The sequence below is a fragment of the Chlamydomonas reinhardtii genome, chromosome 1 (assembly GCF_000002595.2).
Source record: "Chlamydomonas reinhardtii strain CC-503 cw92 mt+ chromosome 1, whole genome shotgun sequence".
NCBI lineage: Eukaryota > Viridiplantae > Chlorophyta > Chlorophyceae > Chlamydomonadales > Chlamydomonadaceae > Chlamydomonas > Chlamydomonas reinhardtii.
The window spans coordinates 5385773-5408556 of record NC_057004.1 but is presented as its reverse complement, the minus strand read 5'-3'; the positions used below and the strand labels follow the sequence as shown (position 1 = coordinate 5408556).

The window sequence follows — 22784 nt, the reverse complement described above, 5'->3', positions numbered from 1 at the left end:
CTGCTGAAAGGCGCCGCCGAAAGAGCGCCCCGGCCAGAGCCGGGGGTATGCTTGACTTTGTTGTATTCAGCTGCCAACAGTCATGTTGCTGTTACGGAGACGCTGTGGCGGTGTCTGCAACTGGTGCCGTCAACCAGCCGTTCCACCCTTTCCTCTCCTCGACCCTTCCCGCAACCGTTCCCCCGCACAAACGGTGCCCACGTGTCCATTACCCGAGGCCCCATCACGCGTGCGCGCAAGCTGCCCGCGTGCCGGCCAGCCGGGTGAGCCGCCGGCGCGCCTTGCGTCTCCAGGCCCCAGACCTGGACACGGCGTTGGCATGGCCCAGAGCCTGGCTTTGCCAGCCTGCGTGCCAGCACTCCGCCGCTCCCATTGCGCAAATTGAGCCAAGCGCTGGCCTGCCTAGCTACTGCCGGACTCCGTCTGCCAAGCGTGCTCCAGTATGCCCACACCAAGGACGCCAGCCCCCCAACCGCACGGCCCGCAGCTGTTACCATATGGGGAATGGGCCGTCAATACGAGGCAGGGGCGCGGCAGGGGCGCGGCACGGCGCCTGCTGCCGCGAAAGGCAGGCTGCCACGGCTGCGGGAGCGGTACTGATGAACAGAGATTGAAGATGGCGAAGAAGGGAAGGTGGCCCACCGGGCAGCAGCGGCGCAGGGCACGGGAGGCGCAGGGGCGCGAGTGGTGACCTGTGGGCGCGTGATCTTCCGGGGTCGGACGGATACTCTGACAGCCCGCTGGCCCTTGTTACCGCCCCACTTGATCCGCAGGCTTTTGCTTTGCCACAGCTCCAGAGCCATGTCCCCACAATACCGAATGAGTGAACGACACCGGCTGCGCGGCTGCATGCCAAATCGAGATTGTGTGCGAGTTACATGGCACACCGTTATAAGCGGTGCAGAGCGGTGTCAGGCCGGGGCTGGCCCGGAGCCTATGCGGGTTCGTCACTTCGTCCGTGCCCGCAGCTGACAGCCCACAGGTTGTTTGGCCAAATGGCCAGCGCACGCGCCGGCGCTAGTGTGCTTGCCTGCGACATGCTGGTTTGGGCATGTGAGCGTGTGACCGCTACCTCGGCCGTCCCTAGGCTGCGTGTCTGCACGGCAACCTTCAGTCACCTACTGTAACCACCAGTGCCGGCACGCGAGCCTGCACTCCAGTGAGAGGCGATGCACCCGCCCCCCCCCCGTGGCTATCTACCACCGTGCACGCGTCACTCTGCCATTCGAGCTCTATCGGTGTACAGCCCAATTCCTACATCATGCCTACGAGTACTTCAACCTCTAACAAGCTAGTCTTCCACACCGTGCCTGCGCACCCGCCCATCAGCCGCCGCCTTTGCCGCGGCGCCGCCCGCCGCCCTCCCGCTCCGTCCAGTGGTGGTGATGGTGGTGGTGCCGCGCCTCCCCGCCCCGCCGCTCCCGCTCCCCACCGGCCTGCCGCTCGCCGCCGGCATCCCGCTCCCGCTCGCCACCCTCGTGGTCCCGGTCGCGATCCGTCTCCGACGCAACGCCGCCGCCGCCACGACGCCCGCCGCCGCCGGCTTCCTCCGCGCCGCCGCCGCCGCCGCCACGCTCTCCACGGCCGCCGCGCTCCCGGTCCCGCCCGCCACCGCCGCCCTCCCTCCCTCCCCCTCCCTCCGCCTTGCCGCCGCCGTGACCTCCACCACCTCCTCCAGCACCGCCACCACCGCCGCCACCAGGCGCCGCCAGGCCGCCCCCCAGCATGCCGCCGCCGGCGGCGCCGCCGGCTCCCACCATGCCACCCACGTGCTGCGCCGCCGCCGCCGCCGCCGCCGCCAGCAGCCCGCGGCCTGTTGTGAGGTAGCCGCCGGCCATGGCTGCGGCCAGGAAGCGCGGGGCCTCCTGGAGCGACACGGTCGCGTTGTCGCCCTTCTTGTCCAGTGACTTGATCTGTGCATACACGCGCGGTGTTGTTTCAGGAAAGCCATAAAGCCACAAGGGGGAAGGGCTCATGGCGGTGCACTCATGTGGTGTGTACGTGACGCCGAGCGGTGTCGAGGCTGAGGGCCCCAGGGCGTGGCGGGTGTGTGTGCCGGCGGCGGCACCGGGCGGCAGGACTCTCCACGAACTGCTAGCCTTCTCCCCCGGGCTCGGGCACATACCCGCCCCCCCGTCGCCCCTGCCCCCGCCTCTGCCCCTGCCCCCGTCCCTGTCCCGCACCTTGACGTCGTGCGCCGCCGCCTCCTTGTCCCCCAGGATCACCACCAGCCGCACGCCGCGGCTCTGCGCGTAGGCGTACTGCTCGCCCAGCGAGGGGCTGGGCCGCGGCATGAGCTCCGCTCGCACCCCCGCGCCCCACAGCGCCGACACCAGAGCCATGCGCTGCGCCAGAGCGCCGTCGCCGCCGCGCGCACACACCAACACGTCCGCCTGCAGGGGCGCGCGCGGCGTGGCGTGTGTGTGTGTGTGTGTGTGCGTGTGAGTGTGTATGTGTGTGAAGGGGGGGGGCCGTTTGGGGTGAAGTGGGGTGGCCGGTCCGGGAGGCGAGAGAGTGACAGGGTAGGCCACCTGGTCCCCCGGCGCAGCGCAACCTGCCTGTCTCCCTCTTTCATCCCCGCCTAGGACTTAAGCGCACGCCTTATGCACAGCCCAAACTCCACCTACCCACCCCTCCGCCAGTTCTTCTTGCCGCGCGACTGTTTCCTTACGGGATTGGTTCAACGTTAACCCCTCCGCCCCCCACCCACTCCACCCACTCCACCCACCTTGCTGGTCTCCAGTGCCTGCAGCTCGCTCGCCGCCGCGCCCCCCAGGTAGTAGTACCCGCCCGCCGCCGCCGCCGCCGCCGCGCGCTGCTGCGACACGCCCGCAATCAGCCGCTCCACGTTCAACGTGGCGCCCACCGCCCCCGGCGGCGGCAGGCCGTACTGCCCGTACACGGCGCCGCCGCCGCCGCCGCCGCCGCCGCCGCCGGGGCCGGTGTGGTGGTGGGTGCTGTGGGCCGCCGCCCAGAGCGCCCGCAGCAGCGCGTCGTACCTGTGTGTGGGTGTGTGTATGTGTGTGTGAGAGTGTGTGTGTGTGTGTGTGCGTGTGTGTGTGTGTGTGTGTGTGCAGGTTGCATGCGAGTCGCGTGTGTGTCATGTGTGTGTATGTGTGTGTGCGTGCGGCTGTGCGGTTGGTTGAGCGGCGTATGCGCGTACACAGGCTAGCTAGAGGGTTTCCGGGTGCGGGCGCGTGCGGGGCGGGATAGGGGCGGGACAGGGGCGGACTGGGGCGGACTGGGGCGGCGCAGCGCAGCGACTGCGTTTGCATGCGTTCACATGCGTCCGCGGCCCCTTCCTCTGTAACCCCAGAACCCCCGTTCTTGCAGCACCCGTCGTACCTGCAGCCCTGCAATACGCCTGCTGTCCCGCCCCCACCTGCCGCTCCCACCCCTCCCCTACTTGTGATCTGATCACTCCGTTCTCCCAACCCCCCTCCCCCCTTACCCCAACCCCCCTCCTCGCTCTATTGCATTGGGTTCGGTTTACTTTGGGCTGGTATCTACACCCAACCCCTGCCCCGCCACCGCCCCGCCCCCACCCACCCACCTGCCGCCTACAGCGATGACGCCCTGGCTGAGCGGCACGGGCCGGTGCAGGTGTTGCCAGCCGCCACCGGGGTGGCCGCCGCCGCCGCCGCCCGCGCCGCCGCCGGCAAAGGCGTCGCCGCCCGCCGCGCCGCCGGCGGGCGCCGCCATTCCCAGCATGTGGATCTGGAATATGACGCCGCTGTAGTACTCGGCGGCGGGACTCATCAGCGGATCCAAAATCACCTGGGGCCACACGCGGGTGGGCGCAGACGGCGCGGCGCGGCGTGCCTTGCTTTGGTATTCGAGAGTAAAGCGGGTAAGGCAAAAGGCCGCGCTGTCCGGACCTGTCCAGGGCGGAATACGGCCACACCGGCGCCTGGCCCTCCCCTCCCCTTGGCCCCCGGCCGCACGCCCTCCGCAAACGGTATTCTCCCGCTGCTTCTACTGGACGTCGGCATTGCAAACGTGTGATTAAATCACTCCGTGTTGCGAATGGATGGCGAACGCCCTGCGCCACGGGGCCGCGAGCCCCTGCCCCCTCACCTCCTTGGCGGGTATGCCCCACTGCTCCAGCAGCTGCACCACCACCGCCACCTCCTCCAGCGCACTCGCCAGCGCCGGCGGCAGCGGCACGTGCGAGTACGGCCGCGGCGGCAGCCCCCCGCCGCCACTGCCGCCCCCGCCGGCGCCGCCGCTGCCCATGGAAGACAGCGGCGTCGCGCCCCTGCTGCTACTGCCAGTACCCAGCGAGCCCATTGACGTCAGGCTGCTACTGCCGGGGCCGACGGCGCCGCCGCGCCCGGCGGCGCCGCCGGCGGCGGCAGTCGCGGCACTGACGGCGGCTCCGCCGCCGCCGCCACCTCCTCCGCCCGCCAGCGTCTCTTGTAGGTAGGCTCGCAGCTTGGCAAGGGCTGTGGGCGCCTCGCCGGGCAGCTCGCAGGCGCAGCGCTTGCAGCGCGCCACCTTGTCCGCGGGCAGGCCGAGGCCGTCCAGAGCCGCCTTCACAGACGGCCAGGACTGTAGGAGGTTGGGCGGGGCGAGGTTGGGAGGGAGAGGGGTGCGGGGTAGAGAAAGGGGCGGGCAAGCATGAGGGTGGGAGAGGGGCAGCGCGGAGGGGAGGGGGAGACAACGAAGCGGCTGAGTGGTAGGCTTTTATAACAGAGGGGGTTGACAGGGGGCACGGGGCGAAAAGCAGGGTGTGCGGTTTCGCAATGCTTTGCTGCTGGAAACTCCCTCAGCGGCCGTTAGAACGACCCCCCTGACGCATTCACCCTTGCCCTGCGTCACTCCCGTGCACGGCTGCCGTCCCCCTTGCGCACCTTCAGTCGCTGCTCCGCATGCACTGCCCCCAGGATGGGACTGGCACGCAGCGCAGTCGTCAGAAGCCGCCGCGCCGCCATCTCCATCTCCCGAGCACCCTGCGCCGCCGCCGCCGCCGCCGCCGCCGCCGCCCCAGCCCCACCAGGCGCACCTGCCGCCGCCACGCCGCCGGCCCCGCCCGCTCCGGCTGCCGCCGCGCCTCCCGGCCCGCCGCCGCTGCTGCCGCCAGTTGCCCCGCTGCTACTGCCGCTCCCGCCGCTCCCGCTGCTGCTGCTGCTGCTGCTAGCAGTGAGTCCCAGGCTGTCGTACAGGGCTCGGTCGATGGCGCGGTGGGAGACGCGCACCTCGTATCGCCCCATCTCGGGCAGGAACGAGTCCAAGATCTGGGGCGCGTCGGGAAGTTGTTGTTTTGGGTGGTAGGGGTGTTGTATGCGAGGGCGTTGTCGTGAAGGAGTTGTGGGAAGGGGTTGTCGGGGCTCGGCGCCAGGCTAATGGCGGTCGCGTGTGGCGCCTGGCTCTTTTCTGGCACCCACCACACCCCTACCACCACGACCCCACCAGCCACGTAAGCTGGCCCAGCGCCCAACGCACGGCCCGGCGCACTGCCAAGCCCCAGCGCCCCCGTCTCCGCCGCCCTCTCGCCTCCCGCCCCCTCGCCTCCCGCCGCATGCGAGCTGCTGCACAGTCCTGGCTTGGTCAGGATTGGCATCCAACTCGCCGGCCCCGCCCCCACCTGGGTGACGGCCTTGATCGCCTCCGCCTCCGCCAGCAAACGCCCCTTGTCGGTGTGGGAGCCGGCGCCCAGGACTGGGATGGGTGGGTGGGTGGGTGGGTGAGGGAGGCAGACAGGGTGAGGGAGGGAGGGAGGGTGAGTCAGGCGGAGGGTAAGTAAACCGGCATGGCCGTTCGGTGTACGGTACCGTATATGAGGAGTACGTTGGCTCTGTAAGCACATTAGCCCCTCGCTCCCGAGGCCACTGCCCCCTTCGCTCTCCTCTTCCCCTGGCCCTTCCCCATGCAATCAAATCAACAAGCACAACACTCACCCGCCCACCCACCCACCCACCCACCCACCCACCCACCCACCCACCCACACACACGCCCGCCCACCCTCCCGGCCCGCGCTGACCGGCTGGGTGCAGGATGTCGAAGTCGGCCTGGCAGTAGGAGGAGGGCAGGCTGCGCGCGCGGCCGCTGCGCATGACGTAGCTGATGTCGTAGCGCCGCAGGCTGTCCAGCGAGCCTGTGTGGGGTAGAGCGTGTGTGTTAAAGAGCACAAGGAAAACATTACGCGTAGGACAGTGTATGCGATGCAGAATTACCTTCAGAGTATACTTACCGCAGCCGACCGACCTGCCGAGCGTGTGTGTGTGTGTGTGTGTGTGTGTGTGTGTGTGTGTGTGTGTGTGTGTGTGTGTGTGTGTATATATAGAGTATTCCGAACCCGAAAAGGGGGGTCAGTTTACTCCAAACCCATGGACTAAACCAAGATCCAGAACCAAAGCGTGGAGAACGTTTGGCCTTAACGTTAGGGAGTTAGGCATACCACAGTCGAAGCCAAACCCATTGGTTTGACAACCGGAACCACTGGTGGGAATGGCATGGGCGGTCTAACCTAATACCAGATGGGGCTGCTTGGGCTTGCACAGGCGCAAGCGAGGTCAGGAGCGAGGTAACTCCATCCATAGCATACTCACCCCCGGCCAACAGGCCGCCCGCCCCGGCCGCTTCCCTCTCCCGCCTTGCCCTCCACCGCGCCCCCTGCTCCCCCAAGGTTGCCTACTATCTACCATTTTCTCAGCTAATCATGAATGTAACCCCCTCTCCTCCCTCCTCCCTCTCCTCCCTTCACCCCCGCCCCCTCTCCTCCCTCCTCCCTCTCCTCCTCCCCCGCCCCCTCTCCTCCCTCCTCCCTCTCCTCCCTCCTCCCCCGCCCCCTCTCCTCCCCAGCCCCCTCTCCTCCCTCCACCCCCGCCCCCTCTCCTCCCTCTCCTCCCTCCTCCCCCTCCTTTCTTCCTGCCCTCACCCGCCACTGGCGCGCTGGCCGCCTGCTGCACCAGCCACACCGCGAAGGGGTAGCGCATCTCGTGCCGCAGCGCCAGCAGCGCCCCGTGAGGCGACAGCAGCCGCACAGCGTCGGGGGCCAGCCCCGGGTGCGCGTAGCCCACCTGGGGGAGCAGGTGGAGGTGGTGGAGGTGGTGGGAGGAGAGGCGCAATTGCGGGGAGGCAGGAGTAAACCGAGCACCCCGGGCTTAGCTCCCAATGCTTGTGCGGCTGTTGCAACGTCAACGACATGTCAACACCTCGTCGGCATAGTGCATCACACATGGAATCCCTCCACGCCCCCGTATTATAATTGGGGCTGTATCTGCAAACCCCCCCAATGCCCAACCTCACACCTGGCTGCTGTAGAAGCTGCGGGCTCCGTGGCACTCGAACACACTGCGCACCGCCCGCACCACATCCTCACGGACCTGTGGGGGTGCAAAGGCAGGACAGGGGAAGGAGACAGAGGGCGGCATGGAGCGTGCGATGCGCGCGCGAGCAAACAGGGCGTGTGTGCATATGTGCGTCAGAGAGCGCACGGAAAAGCTACAACGAAAAGACAATGTCGGTGTGTGGTGTAATGCCCGAGCCCGACGAAAGGTGGTGGCAAAGGAGCTGGCGGTGGCGCCGCCCCAGTCACGCCGTTCCCCACATGGACGGCTATCCCCCCCCCTCCGCCTCCGCCTCCCACCTGTGCGTGCTGCACCCGCGGCGCCCCCGGTAGGTCGCCGCCGTCAAACGGCAGCAGCGCCGACAACCCCGCCACACCGCCGCCGCCGCCGCCGCCAGCCGCGCCGCCGCCGCCACCGCCACCGTCCAGACTGTTGGCGCCGCCGGGTGGCACTCGCGCAGGTCCGCCTGTGCAGCGCCCACACACATACACATACGCATATACACATGAGTAGCAACTGCCCTGCATACCCTTTCTTCGCCCTTGGAAGCATAGGCCGTCGACACCACAAGTCAAAACACCCCCTGGTATCGGTAGCCAGGCGGCCATGACAGGCCGCCGTGTCACACGCGCCCGCCCGCCCGCCCCCACCTCCGTCTGCCGCCGCCGCGCCTCCTCCTCCTCCCGCCGCCTGCCTCTCCGCCAGCCCGAACAGCGCGCCCACCACCCGCTCCGCCGCCAGCGTGTTGGAGGGCAGGTAGCGCAGCAGGTCGGTCAGCTGGGTGGGGGAGCGGAGGGGAGGAAGAAGAGGGGAGGAAGAAGAGAAGAGGGAGAGAGGAGGGAGGGAAGGGGAGGTGAGAGAAGAGGGAACAGGAGAGCGGAGGTGAGAGGAGGGGAGACGAGGGAGGAGGCCTGCGCAGAGCTTCTGACCGGGAATGGCGACACCAGCCCTACTCCACTAGCGGGCATGACCAACCCCATCACTCCACCACTCCACTGCCCGAAACCCCCCCACTGCCTCCACTTCTCCTCCACTCCTCCTCCACTCCTCCTCGGCCCCCCCCGGCACACGCGCACCTGCTCGTCCTCCAGCCGCGCCGGCAGCAGGTCCGAGGCCAGCACCTCCCGGGCACTGGGCCGCGCGTTGGGGTGCGGCGCCATCAGCCACCTGCAGCGGGGCGGGCGGGGCGCGCGGGGCGGGGAGTGCGGTGGCTTAACACCACAGTCCCAGGCACGACAGGTACGTCGTCCCAGGCACTTTCACCGCAGTTTCTGGCTGGTGTGTCCCCCCCCTTGTGCTCTGTACACACACACACACACACACACACACACACACACACACACAAACACACACACACACACACAAACAGGGGGCTTGGACTTAGCGGCCAGGAGTAGCGACGGGGAGCTTGGACTTAGCGGCCAGGAGTAGCGACGAGGAGCTAGGAATCGTAGGAGTGCCTGGGCCTCACGGTACCGTGAGCACATGCATGGGTTTGCACCCTTGAGAGCGTGTGGACACGAATCCCCCCTCGAGGTTAGAGCAGCGGGGGTTGCGCGATTTCCGGTTGGTAAGACCGGCGGCTCACCGCAGCAGGTATGCGAGGTAACTTCAGGTAACATCCGTAAACCGTCGCTTTGCTGCATCGCATACACTGTCTTTGCGCAACGTTTTCCTTGTGCTCTTTAACACACACAAACACACACACACTCCCGCTCACTCCCGCACCTGATGAGCCGGGCCACGCGCGGGTGTGCCCGCTCCCAGGCGTCCGGCAGTCGGCCGAGGTCGCGCAGGTCGTGCAGCAGCACCGCGCGCTCCATGCCTGGGGCGTGTGTGTGTGTGTGGGGGGGGGGTTGCAAATACCAGCCCAAACTAAACCAAAACCAACGAAAACGGGAGTGCATGGTAGGTGGGTGGGTGGGTGGGTGACATCATGAATAAGGAAGAAGTGAAGTTGTAGCCAGGCACAGGGGGGTGAGGTCAGCACGGAGTAGGGTGGAGATGTGGGGTGGGGCTAGGGTCCAGACGTTGATGAACACGCGCAGCATCATGGGGGCGCGGGGTGGGGGCGGCGCTTGAATGGTTAGACCGGCTTCCGCCCGCCCGCCCGCCTTCCCACCCGGCCCGCCCGCCCCGCCTGTCCAGCTTCCCGGCCGCACCTGTTGCGAAGGGGTGCCACAGCTCGAACACCACCACCCCCAGACTCCACAGGTCCACCTTCTCATCGTAGCGCGCCCAGCCCTGAGCGCGCGTGTGTTTGCACGTTGTAAGGGGACCGTGTGTCTCAATATGTGTGTATGGAGGAAACTTACGGGCTTTGCACCGCACACAGGATACACATCGCATTGCTGATCTTTATTACGTTTCTTGACAAAAACACACACGCGCAAGCTGCGCACTTACGTTCGCAATCTCCGGGCTGATGTAGTAGTAGGAGCCGCACACGCCCGTGCGCTCGCTGGGGGCGGTGCCGTCACCGCCCGCGCCGCCGCGCCAGCTGTGGCCGCCAGGGCCCGGGCCGCCCCCTCCTCCTCCGCCGCCGCCAGGCGTCAGGGCCCCGGTGGTGGCGGCGGAGGCGGAAGTGGCGGCTGCGCCGCTGGCGCCGCCACCTGCGGCTGGGTCACCGGCGCCCGGGTCACCGTGAAACTTGGCCTGTGGGTGCGAAGGCGTTAGGTGATTAACCGTTTTCATCACCCAGGACGTCACGTAACATCAGTAGAGTTGAGCAGGGACGTGTGTGATGACAGCTACTTGGCTCAAAGTCACGCACATACGCACGCGCACACCCTTCCCTTTGTGAACTCCAAACATTTACACACGCACCAGTCCAAAGTCTCCCAGCTTGATTTCTCCGTTTGCGCCGTAAAAAATGTTTGCGGGCTTGAGGCTGCGAGGGGTATTGGGTGGGGAGATGAGGGGCGCATGGAAGCAAATGAGGGCGGAAAGCGGGCGGATGGAGGGGAGATAATCAACGGCCACCACATCAAAGAACACATCTCAACTGCCAGCCATCAAGCCCTCAAGCCAGCAAGCACTTAACGTGCCGCCACAAAGCGCCACCTGTGTCCCTCCCACTCCACCCCACTGGTGTCTACACCCCCCCGCCACACAGAGACACACACACACACACACACACACACACACACACACACACACACACACACACGCTGCCGTGGCGTGCTCACTCGCGGTGGATGACGCCCTGGCTGTGGATGTAGGCCAGGCCTGTGCGTGTGTGCGGGGAGGAGGCGGCGGCATGGATGGATGAGGCAGGGTTGAGGCATGTGTGAGGGCGTGCAGCAAATCCCCACTTGACACGCCCACTTCAGTGCTGCCCTGGACCCAGGGACCAGACACACAGGTCCGCATGCCCCACCGCCTCCACACACCCACATCCCCAACGCCCCGCACACACCACACATCCCACCCGCACACCCCCCACCCCCGCCCCCACCACCACCCACCTGCCAGTATGCCTCTCAGCACCTGCCACGCGTCCTCCTCCTGCAGCGGCCCCGACTGCAGCACACCCGCCAGCGTGCGGGGGCAGAACTCCATCTGCACGCCGGATGGGGGGTTGTGCGTGTGTGTGTGCGTGTGTGTGTGCAAGGAGTTGGTACAGAGAATTGTAGCGAAATAAGCAGCAGGCGTGGTGGTGCGCGTACCGATGACCGACGGCGTCCACCGGGGGGGTGGGGGGGGGGGGTTGGTGGGGGCACGGGGGGTGAGGGGGGCAGGGGGGGCGGGCATTAAGCGGTGGATGCCGGCACGGACACGGGGTCGGCGTGCACAGCGGGCACGCCGGCACCAGCCGCCCTGCGCACGCGTCAACCCGTGGCTGCGTGTGGAGCTGGCGCCCGCGTGTCGTAGACCAAGCCACGAGTCACACACAAACCGAAACACATAATCGCTATCACTGTCTCTCTTGTCTCCTCCTTTCTCTAATCCTTCTCTCTGTCCGCGCACCTGTATGTACAGCATCTGGGTGGGCGCGCCGCCGGCGCTACTGCGGTCCGTCACACGCCGCCGCCGCCGCCGCCTCTGCCCGGTGCCAGTGCCGCCCGTGCCGCCGGTGCCGCCCTCCGGCCGCCGCAGCTGCGGCCGCCGCGCCCCGGGCTGCTGCCCCCCGCCGCCCCGTGTCGCCGCAGTGACGGTGGTCGCCGTGGCGGTTGCGGTGGTGGTTGCGGTGCTGGTGGCAACGCTGGTGGCGGCGCTGGTGTCTTCTGTTGTGGTGGTGTCGCCACTGACGCCCGCCAGCAACCCGAAGCGCCCGAGCGTCGCAGCCCACGGTGCTGTCTCACCACCACCACCTCCTCTACCTCCACCTGCACCTGCACCTGCGCCTGCAGCGCCGCTGCCGCTGCCTCCAGCGCTTCCCGTTGCCCCGCTGCCACTCGCCGCGGCACTGGATCCTCCTTCTGCGCCGCTGCCGCCACTCCCGCCACTGCCGCCACTGCCGCCGTTCCCGCCGCCTCCGCCCCGCCCACCGCCGCCACCGCCGCCGCCGCCGTGTTTACCACGGCCTGCCGCCGCCGCTGTCGCGGGCGCTGCCCCACTGCCACTGGGCGTGTTTGCGGTTATGCTGGCGGTATTGCTGGTGCTGGTGGTGATGGTACTGGCGGAGTTGTCGGACGAGTTCTCGCCTCCCAGGAAGCCGCCGCGGAGGGAGGGGCTGCTGCCCAACTGCGACTCCGCCGCCTCCTCACGGACCGGCGGCAGGCCGCCGCGGGCCTGTGGCAGGCGCGCAATTTGGACATGCAGCAACGGCAATGACAGGGAGCACGGCAGGGGCGAAACCCGCAAGTCATGGAAAGCATCGTTGTGGGTGGAAGACGAGAATGCAAACGTACGACAAGCACAGAATCCAGACATCCAGGTGTAAGATCCACATCCACGTGTCATCCATGGGCGATATACGGGTGTACATTTCGTCCCCCTTCCCACCTGTGGATGCAGCAGGTGGTGCAGCCGCACCGGACCGCCGCCTCCGCTGCCGCCGCCGCCTCCGCCGCCGCCGCCGCCGCCAATGGGCACCGCGCGCTGCTGCTGAGCCGATTGCGAGCCCGAGTCGCGCGAGTAGGACGCGCTGCCAAACCCAAACGCCGAGTTGGAGTCGTCCAAACTCAACGTGTCGTCCAGACCCGCCCCACCACCGCCTCCAGACGCTGCCTCCTCGCCCTCGTCCTCCTCCTCTTCGTCGTCCATGAACTCGCCAAACTCGTCTTCCTCGTCCTCCTCTTCAGACGCGCCGTCAAGCTCCGCACCCACTGTCAGCGACTCCGTCCAGGCCTGGTCGGGGATGTGGGGCGCACTGGTGGGCGGCCAAAAGGACAAATGGTTTCTTGGCCGCTTCCTAACGCGCCGCGCCGCGCCGCTTCCTAACGCGCCGCGCCGCGCCGCTTCCTAACGCGCCATTGTCGATTACGCACACAGTTTTGCGCGTTCCCTTCCTGAATGCCTTCCGACACGCACACACGCCGTGTTTTCCTTGTGCTCTTTAACACACACACGCCATGCCCCCACCCCACCTGGAAGTAGCGGACCACGTTGGGGTGCTGCAGGCGGCTGAGCGTGGCGACCTCGCGTGTGATGCGGTTGTAGGAGGCGGGGGAGCCGCTGTCCAGCTTGATCTTCTTCACCGCGTACTGCCGCCCGTCCAGCCTGCATTGGGGCGTGTGTGTGGAGGGTGGGCGTGGTGTGGTGTTCTTGGTGAGGCTTGTGGTGGTGGTGGTGGATAGCGGTGGTAAGTAAATGGTGGTTGTGGTGGTTGTGGTGTGAGAGCCTTCCCTTATGCTCTCTAGTTTGCCAACCAACATGTTTTCGTTTCGTACATGCACGCACACAACACACGCACGCACGCACTTGTTGGCGGCCGCCACCACCACACCAAAGCCGCCCTTGCCCAGCCGGTACATCTCCTGTGGGGGCGTACATGTGTGTGTGTGTGTGTGTGTGTGTGTGTGTGTGTGTGTGTGTGTGTGTGTGTGTGTGTGTGTGTGTGAGAGCGTGTGTGCTATAGAGATCACTTGAGAGGAACACAGAGACCGTGTCTGCAACATACGGTAGCGGATGCAAGAAGAGATTAGACGCACGTTTGCCTGTCCTTGGGAGTGTGTGTCATGCGAGCAGCACGTCCTGATGCTGTGTGCTGGACGCTCTGCCAGGTGGGGGAGAGTGGCACATGGGAGTGCTCCGGACCGTGGTGGCCCTTGCGCCGTACGTACCCTGCCATGCAACCCCCCCCCCCCCCGATTCGCACACACACGTGACTGTACACACACGCGAACCGCACACACACACACACATAAGCCCACACACACACACACACACACACACACTTGGGCGGGCTACGTTGTTTTCAGACACACACACACAGAGCTATGTTTTCCTTGTGCTTTCTAACACACAGTCGCCCACCTGGAAGTCAGACAGGTAGCGGCTGGACGCGGCGGCCATGGCGGCGGCGGCGCCGGCGGCCGACGCGGACGGCGGGGCGCCGCCGCCGCTGGTGTTGGGGCCGCGCGCTAGCGGCCCGCGCTGGCCCTGGCCCTGGGAGCCCGCCACGCCGCCGCCGGTGCCCGACAGCCCCAGTCCGGCGGCGACCGCCTGCGAGTGATGCGGAAGTGGTACAGTGGTGATACAGTAGTGGTGTAGTAGTGGTACTGTGGTGTGAGGCAAGTGGTTTCTTGCAGGTGGACATGTGGAGTGGACACATGGAGCGGGCACATTGCGCGGCGTCAAAGCAGTAAGGGAGACTGGACCATGGACCCTTGTTCCCAAACATTTAAGCACATTTACACACACCCAGATCGTACCTGGCGGTTCCAGAAGCGCGACAGCACGCGAGAGGCCGGGTCCGCCGCGGCGGGGGCGGCGGAGGCAGCAGCCGCGGCCCGGATTTCCTGTTGCGTGTGCACATGCAGGCGCACGCCCGGACACACGACAGGTACTTACGTGTGCGGTAGCGTCATGCACGCACGCATTCGCCCGGTCCCGTGTTGTCCCTCCAACACGAGCATCCACATGTTCACACCTACACTCCTACACACACACGCACACACACGCACACAAGCACACACAGTAAAATGCCCCACAACTCCCGTGCCGCGCCCCGACCGCCGGCCCACCTGCCCGAACATGCGTGTGAAGGCCTGGTCGAACAAGTGCGGCTGCCGCGTCACCAGCCACTGCACCCACTGCGGCAGCAGCCGGTGCCGCCGCAGGTAGCCGCACAGCGCGTCCAGCCCGCCGCCGCGAGCGTCCAGGTTGTGGCCTGCGAGTGTGCGTGCGGCATGTGTGTTAGAAAAAAAAACAAAACGAAGCCCGCCCAAGCGGCATGTGTGTGTGTGTGTGTGCGCGTGCGTGTGTGTGTGTGTGTGTGTGTGTGTGTGTGTGCGCGTGTGTGTGTGCGTGGGAGAGCGGGATGGAGCGCGTAAGAAAGAGTGAAGAAACGCAGGGTTATGTGTGACACGGTGTTATGGCATTCTCAACCGCACAACCGCTCTCCCGGCTCCCAGGCACGCCGCGCCACACTCCCTCACCCGCCGCTGCCAGCGTCAGCAGGTGTCCAATCAGCATCTGGGTGCGCACGTCGCCGCTGCTACCGCTATTGGTGGAGCCAGACCAGGAGTTCTCCACGCGGCCCCCACGGCCGCTCGCCCCAGCAGCGCCGCCCGGCGCGCGGCCGGCGCTACTGCCGCTCGAGCTCGTGTCGCTCTCATCGCCATTGCTACTGCCGCTGCCGCTGCCGCTGCTGCTCTCCTCGGTGCTGCTACTGCCGCCGTCGCCGTGCGCCCACAGCCTTCCTCGGTGCGCGGGCGCTGCCGCGCGGCCCCGGCCTCCCCTTGCGGCACCGCCGCCGCCACCACGGCTGGTGCTCCCCGTCGTGCCCTCCCCCTCCCCTTCCTCCCTCTCCCCCTCCTCATCTTCGTCGCTGCTGCTGCCGCTGCTACTGCTCGGCAGCCGGCCACGAGTGGATTTCTGCGCTGCCAGCGCCGGCGGTGAAGCCGCCGCCGCCGCTGCACCGCCGCCCTTGCGGCCGGCCTTGCCCTTGCCGCTGCCGCCGCTGCCGTGGCGGCCGTGGCCGTGGCCTAGCTGCTGCTGGTGGTGCAGGGCCCGTAACTGCTGGTGCTGCTGCCGGGTGTGGTGTGTGTGTGTGTGCGTCGCCTCTTCCAGGCTGAAGCTGTTGCTGTTGCTGTTGAGCGCCATGAGCGCGCGCATGGCCCTGCGGCGCGTGTGTGTTTGCATGCGGCGGCGGCGGCGGCACGGCGGCATGGTCAAACGAGCTCTACCGTACTGCTCATACCCGATGTGGTTAGCCACATCACACGCAAGAGCTGAAACAACGTAGCGTGCTCCAGCCCCTTGCTCGCAAGCGCAAAGACTTAGGTTTTTATAAACGTAAGCGGGTAAGGATGTATTGCAAGCTTGGGACCCACCTGGGCAGTCGCCGAGCCAGCTTTGCGGACGAGATGCGCCGTGGCTGGTTACCGCCAGCGACAGCCCCCGCCGCCGCCGCAGCTCGCCGGGCCCCTGCGCCGCCGCCGCCGCCGCCGCCGCTGCCACCGCCAGACCCCGTGCCGCCGCTGGACGCGCGAGCCCCTTGTGCGCGAGTGCGCGCCGCGCCGCCCGTCCCACCCGACCTCGTCGCCTCGTCCTCGTCCTCTTCCTCATCTCCAATCTCATCCTCGTCCTCGTCCTCCTCGTCTTCGTCTTCCTCATCTGACGGCACGGTCCCCGCTGCGCCCTGCTTGCCAGCCGCCCCGGGGCCCAGCGGTGACAGAGCCCGCGGCGGCGCCCCCGCCGCAGCGCCCGCCGCCGCCGTCGGCTGCGGGTGCGGCGGCGGCGACTCGGGCGATGGCGCAGCTGGCGGTGACTCTGTCGTCGCCGCCCCGTCCGCTGGCGGCTGCTGCATCGGTGGCGAGTCCTCGCGCACCCCTGGCAGCGTCGACAGCGGCGCAACCCCCGCCGCGGCGGCGACCGCCGCCGGCAGCGAGCGCGGCGGCACCGCCGCAGGCGGCGGCACCGGAGCCGCCGCCGCCGCCGCGGCTGCGAACAGCCCCGCTGGATCCAGATCCGCCTCGCCGTCAATGAGATCCATGTCACCGAACAAACCGCCGTCGTACGCCCACAGGCCGGCACCCGCGCCGCCGCCCAGCCCGCCCACGTACCCCAGGCTGGGCTCCGACACGAGCGACATGCCCGACACCTCCAGCCCACCCCCCGCGCCGCCGTACATGCCGGCGCCGCCGCTGAGTGACGCCTGCCGCTCCAGGGTACTGAACCCACCGGCGCCGGCGCCGGCGCCGCCGCTGTTGAGTGTGGAGGCGAAGGGCCCGGCGCCGGCGGCGCCGTGCGGCCCGCCTGCACTGCTGGCCTGGTGGTGCAGCGGGTGCGGCACAGAGCCGGTGGCCGCCGCCGCCGCCATGTCTCCGTTGCGCCGCTGCATGGCGTGCCAGAGCGACGACTGCGCCTGCAATGCCCCGGCGGGTTGTGCAGCAGTTGTTTGCTTGCACTCGCATGTGACACGGTGCCGAGATTGCTTGTGCGGTGCCACCGTGCCGGCCCCAGGCCAGTGAACACGACGGGTCGGCACGCAGCCGCAGCCCGCCATCCAGTAGCCACCCGCACACGCACCCGCACCACCAGCACCACAACCCATACCATCACCCCAAACCCCCCGCACCACCACCATCACCCATGCGACCACCCATACCCACAGCACGCACGCACCTCGCCCGAGCCGGCGGCGCCGCCGAGCCCCGACGCCCCGAAGACGGCGCCGCCCGCCGCCGCCGCCTCCGCCTCCGCCAGCAGCTGCTGCAGCTCCTCCGGGTGCGCGGCCCAGCGCTCGTTCACGTCCCGCAGCCGCTCCTGCACCAGGTCCACCAGCGCGAACACACACACCTGTGCGGGACGGTGGGGCGGGAGGGCGGGAGGGGAGGCAGAGAGAGAGGGGGAGACGGACGCAAGTGAAGCGTGGTGGGGGCTACCAAAGCACTCAGTTGTTTACCCGAGGTAGAGCATTGATGCGTTGATGCAGATGGCTAGAGCCGTTCGGACCGCGCATGCGGCCGGGGCCGGGGCTGGGTCGGGGGCTGTGTCAGGGAATTAAGGCTGGATGAGGAGCTGGGTCGGGGTTGGGGGCTGGACAGTTGGTGGTCGCGGTGTACCAACGCCCACCTCCTCGCCTTCCGCGTGCGCTGTGGCGCTGGCGCTAAGCTGCTCCAGCAGCTGCCGGCACACGGCCGGGTGCAGCCCGTCCGGGTTCTTCAGCTTGATGGACACCGCCTGCGTGGGGTAGGCGTGCGGGTACCTGCGGCGGCCAGGGCACACACACCTCCGTCCCGTTAGCCTGGCGTGCCTGCCCCGCCCGTCCTTCCGCACACTCCTCTCTGCTTCGCCTTTCATGCTCGCCCTGGGCCCACTGCACGCCCCCCCCCTTACGCCCATGTGCCCTTGCTCCATGCTAGAGCAAGATAGACATGTGCTGGCGCTAAGGGCGGGGGCGGGGGGTTAAGCGGGCGCCGCACCCACCGCACTGACAGCTCCACAGAGCAGAGGTTTTCCTCGCTCCCGCCCGGCCAGGGCAGGACCAGGAGGTCAAACCCCATGCCATCATGGTGCACGTCCAGGTCCTCGGCATAGATGGCCTGAAGTGCTAACAGCTCCTCCTCGACGGCCTGGAAAAGCAGCGATGGAAAGAGTGCAACATCGGTCGGGACTCGCATGTTCAAACTATCCGTTCAAAGACCATTCGACATCAATTATACAGCTGGATGCTTTAAATCATAGGGTACCGGGTTTGTAGGTCCCTGCGGCCGCTTGGTCGCCTTGTCTGCTTGGTGCGGCTTTTTCTTCTTCTTCGCCGGCATGGTCACACGTACTCTATGTAAACATTTTCCACATAGTGTCTTTTAGCTGTTAAACCTGCCTTGCGGGGGGCGCTGCACTTGTGCAAACCCTGCCGGCCCGCTGACCTGTCCCCATCGCGTGTCAACCCCCCCCCCCCCCCCCCGAAGGCCCAAACCCTCCCTTGCACAGTTCACAATGCGCTGTGCCGGCGATGAACAAAATAGACAGTTTCCTTGGTTCAGCGTCACACCGAAAGCCAAGGTATATTCAGCCCGCCGGGGCCATTGCACCAGCCACATAAGAAACCGCGCATCTCCCCTGCCGCAATTGAAGTGACTACGTGCTGTGTGAGCTGATTCGGTAGCCATGCAAGGCCTGCGCCCCCAAGCTTTGGGTCTTCGGTCACAAACCCACTCTGGTCCACAGATAACGCCGCTACTGTACCTCTCCCTCATGTTAGCATGTGACGCCACGCATGTCAAGCGCACGCATGCCTCTTAATTTGTCACCCCTACATACGACACCGCATGCATCGCTTCACAGGGTGCTGTACATGCTGCGTCACTTGTGCAGCATCCGCAACCATGCTCATAGAATATGTGAATGCGTTGATATATTAGTTCGCGCGCTTACTAATAGTGTCTCATCGTCGTAGTACCGTTCCGCCGGGAAGTTCTTTCCGGTGCTAAGTTTTATCTAGTGGCTGGCGAATTATATTAAAAATTTTCTAGCGAAGTATTTTCTATTTCCACGGGATTTAATTGACAAGTTTTCCAAGGCTGCGGGTATTGGTGCGTGCCGCGTGCACTGCACCGCCGCTTTGCCACTGCACCCGTGCCTACCGTGCCCCCGTGGCCCGGGCACATGTTAAGGGATCAAAAACTACTGAACCAAATGCACCCCGTCATTCCCCTGACTGCACTCCCGTGTCTCTGATGCACCTGACCACCTGCGACCACCTGTAGCTTTGCTGAGCCTGTTCCCTATCATCATGCACCGTTCTTGCCTGCGTGTCTTCCCCTTGCGTGCACGGTGTTGCCCCCTGCTGCCCCCTCGGAATTAATTTTCCGCCGCTAAGTTTTTTCTACGGCGCAAGGATTTAGCATTTAAAGTTTTCCAAGATAAGTTTTTTTCATCGCCAGAAAGTGAATTATGAAAAATACTTCCCGGCGGGACGGTACACGCCTGCAAAACCTGGGCCTCGAGTACCCGGTACCAAGCCGCACTAGCATACGGCCCCTCATCAATTACCGTATGAATCGCATAGGTCCCGACAAGAATGGAGGAATCAGCACTTCTGCTGACGCACGCATTGACACGCCCATGCGGCACTGCTGCCCTGCCTTACTCCTGCTACTGCTGCTGCTGCCGTGGCGGCGCGCCGCTGCCCTCCTCTGCGTCCATGTCATCCGAAGTGTCATCTGAGCTCACCAGGTCCACAATGTCTATTGCCGCAGCCCTCCGTCCAGACCCATGCTGGCGCTGCACCACTCCCTGCGCCGCCGCCGCGCCGCCCGCCGCTGCGCCAGGCTGCTGCACCACATGCCCGGCTGCTGCGGGGCCGCCCGCTGCGCCACCAGCAGCCCCGCCACCTCCGCCACCACCACCACCACCACCACCACCGTTCGTTGCTGCAGCGGCCTCCAGGCCCAGGTGCAGCGCGCACGCCCTGGCCCGCTGTGCACGCCACTCCCTCAGCCGGTCCCTCAGCGCCTCGGTGTCCGCACGCCGCCAGCGCCGCGCCCGCTCCACCGCCTCCAGGTCGTCCTCACCACGTTGCTCGCCCAGGCCCGTGCCCAGGCCCAGCCCCAGGCCCGTGCCCAGCCCCAGGCCCTTGCCCATGCGCTGGCACCGCCGCCGCATCAGCGACTTGTAAATGCGCTTGTAGCCGAAGGGCGACAGGCTGGGCCGGCGGTGCAGGCAGCTGCCGCTGCCGCCGCTGCTGCCTTCCCCATCGTCGTCCTCGTCCAAGTCCTCCTCGTCATCACTGACCTCGCCGAGCCAATGGCGGCCGGCACCCGCGCCCGCGCCGGAGCCTCCGGCGCCGTAAGCTAGCCATGCTGCGGCAGCGGGGTCGGACGGCCCCGCCCCCGTGCTCGTGCTTGCGCCGTTCCAGTCGCCGGCGGAGCCGCTTGGGCCGGCGCCAGCGCCGGCGCCGGTGTCCTGTCCCGTCGCGAAGCGCACCACCTCGTTCATGTTGAGGCGGCGGGCGAGGCGCAACACGCGGGGCGTGATGGCGCCCCGGTCAAGGTTGCCGTTGCGCAGCAGCTCCTGCACAGCTGGCACCTGTGCAGCAGGCAGTGACGCCAACAAGCACGCCAGGTTAACGCACCCGGCACCCGGCACCTACACAGACGCTGCTCAACCGAGGGCAACCCAGCAACCCCGCAGCGCATCACTGCTCCAGACCAGCACACAGGCTGCCGCGACTGCCACCCCACCGCTCCCGCCGCCCTCACATTGCTGTTGGTGATGGCCGCCTCCAGCGCCTGGCCCGCCGCGCGCTGCCCCTCCGGGCCCAGCGTCACGCCCGCCGCCAGCAGCTCTTTCACAGCCGTGGTGACGCCAGGCAGGCCACGCGCCACCGCCGCCGCCTCCACCAGCGCCCGAGAGCCATACCTGCGCACATCAACGCCCGCCGCCACCAGCGTGCGTACGGAGCCGCCGGCGCACGCCAGCGCCACCAGCGCCTCCCCGCCCAGCAGCCCACGTAGGTCCACGCCCGCTTCCACCAACAGCTGCAGCGCCTCCCAGGACGTCGAGCTACGAGCAGAGTCCTCAGCCAAAGCGCCAGAGCCCGCGGCCGCGCCCAGAGGAGACCCCGGCGCAGCACTGGACCCCGCTCCCGCGCCCGCCGTGGCTTCACCACCCTCCGCAGGGCCTGCCGCCGCCGCGCCCTGCTCCCCTGCCGCGCCCGCCGCCGGCGCAGCCGGCGCCACCACAGTCCCAGACGGCCCTTGCGTTCCCGCCGCCACCCCTTCCCCTTCCGCCGCCGCGTCCGCGACTGCGCATGTCGTGGCGCCGGCCGCCGCCACCACCGCGTTCACGGCACGCGAGGCCACGCTCAGGTCGTAGCCCGCCGCCAGCAGCGCCCGCGCCACGCCGATGCGGCCGTGCCGCAGCGCCAGGTCCAGCGCCGACTGGCCGCCCGCCTCGGTGCTGTGCACGTCCGCGCCCGCCGCCAGCAGCAGCTGCACCGAGCCCGCCGCGCCACTGCGGGCGGCGGCGCGCATCGCGCGGCTCTTTGCGTCGCGGCCGTAGCCGCCACGCGCCAGCAGCAGCTGCAGCGCGCCCAGCGCATCGCGCTCGGCCACTGCATCGAGCGATGTGGGTCGGGGCCGGGCCGTGGCGTTAGGCCAGTTTAGCACGTTGACAGCACGGCACACAACCTCAGCCATCCCACAACCCAAACAGCCACGCACAGCCACGCACACATACCTGTGTACAGCGGGCGGCTGTAGCAGGCCCGCGGATTCGCGCCCGCGTCCAGCAGTGTCGTCATCAGCCGCAGGTTGCAATCCTCTGACACCTCCCCTTGTGCCGGCATGCCGCCAACCCCTGCGGCAGCTCCACCTCCACCCCGAGCTGCAGAGCTGTCAGTGGAGCCGCCGGCGCCGCTGCTTGCGTCACCGGCCTTCGGCGCACCGCTGCTGCTACTGTGCTCACAGGCTGCCTGCAACGCCGCGCTGTCGAATGCGGCCGCGTCCACCCCCGCCCTGAGCAGCAGCCGCACCAGCCCCTCCTTGCCCGTCTCCACCGCCATCACCAGCGCCCGGCTGGCGCCCACGGAGTGCACCACCGCGCCGGCACCCAGCAATATCTCGGTTATGGCGACAGCTGCAGCGTCGCTGGGGCCGCGCGCGGCGGCGCAGAGCGCCGCGCTGTCGTCCGCGGCGGCGTGGCTGCCCGGCACCGGCGCAGCCAGCAGCGCCGCAACCACCTCGACGTGGCCATGCCATGCGCCCTCCAGAAGGGACTTCGCCAGGTCCGCGGCGGCAAGCGTGGGTGCTAGGATGTGGAGCACGTGCCGCACGACTGGCAGGTGGCCCGCACGCGCTGTGCGGAGGCGAGCAGGGGCAGGACAGACGGTGGGACAGGGGAGTAACATGGGGGGTTGCACACATGGGGCGTCCCGTTCGTCCGCTGTTGTTCGCACACTGCCCCTCTGTCGCTGCTACCAGCCGGTGACAGGGATGACGGAAGGTTACGTGCAAGGGCACGTGGGGCACGCAAGTCCTCACCAGCCAGAGTGAGTACTGGTGGTGACAAGCCGCAGCCCAAGCTCGACAGCCGCGTCACGAGCGGCAGGACGTCGTGCTCCCGGAAGGCCCCTTGCAAATGATTTAGCACTGACACGTAAGCGCCGACAATAGCGGTGCGTGAGCGCGAATAGCGCGATATAAAATAGATGGACGCAGTTGACGGCATCAGTATAGCACGCTGGAACTTGGCTCGGAGGTCTTGACAAGCCGCATACGCCCCAAAACCTCCTGCTCCCGCTTGCATCAGAATCTTCTCCTGCAGCTCGTCTGGCAGCGAAAGAAGTCGGCTGGCGCTGACCACGCCCGCCTTGTCTAGCGCCAGCGCTTTGGGGCTCGTCATCTTATGTAAACGTCTGTATGCAAGAGAGCTTCT

General features: G+C 67.2%; 2 protein-coding genes across 2 annotated transcripts; both read right to left on the bottom strand.

Annotated features, from left to right (window-relative positions):
- Positions 1-862: 862 nt before the first annotated feature.
- Positions 863-18181, bottom strand: CHLRE_01g038000v5 (uncharacterized protein). The gene is made up of 32 exons (XM_043058753.1): positions 18095-18181; positions 17832-17977; positions 17478-17610; positions 17028-17201; positions 15734-16767; positions 14837-15519; positions 14423-14568; positions 14111-14197; positions 13713-13901; positions 13158-13213; positions 12824-12956; positions 12240-12584; positions 11262-12026; positions 10760-10853; positions 10481-10520; positions 10119-10182; positions 9699-9947; positions 9455-9536; positions 9021-9117; positions 8369-8459; positions 7943-8069; positions 7592-7758; positions 7254-7328; positions 6881-7022; positions 5984-6097; positions 5588-5661; positions 4854-5237; positions 4078-4551; positions 3554-3777; positions 2729-2999; positions 2184-2393; positions 863-1913 (listed from the first exon to the last, which is right to left on the bottom strand). The coding sequence occupies exons 2-32, from the start codon at positions 17906-17908 to the stop codon at positions 1326-1328; spliced, it is 7389 nt and encodes a 2462-aa protein (XP_042928667.1). The 5' UTR covers positions 17909-17977; positions 18095-18181; the 3' UTR covers positions 863-1325.
- Positions 18182-18359: 178 nt separating this feature from the next.
- Positions 18360-22751, bottom strand: CHLRE_01g037950v5 (uncharacterized protein). The gene is made up of 4 exons (XM_043058752.1): positions 22391-22751; positions 21588-22205; positions 20609-21462; positions 18360-20435 (listed from the first exon to the last, which is right to left on the bottom strand). The coding sequence occupies exons 1-4, from the start codon at positions 22575-22577 to the stop codon at positions 19503-19505; spliced, it is 2592 nt and encodes an 863-aa protein (XP_042928666.1). The 5' UTR covers positions 22578-22751; the 3' UTR covers positions 18360-19502.
- Positions 22752-22784: the final 33 nt, after the last annotated feature.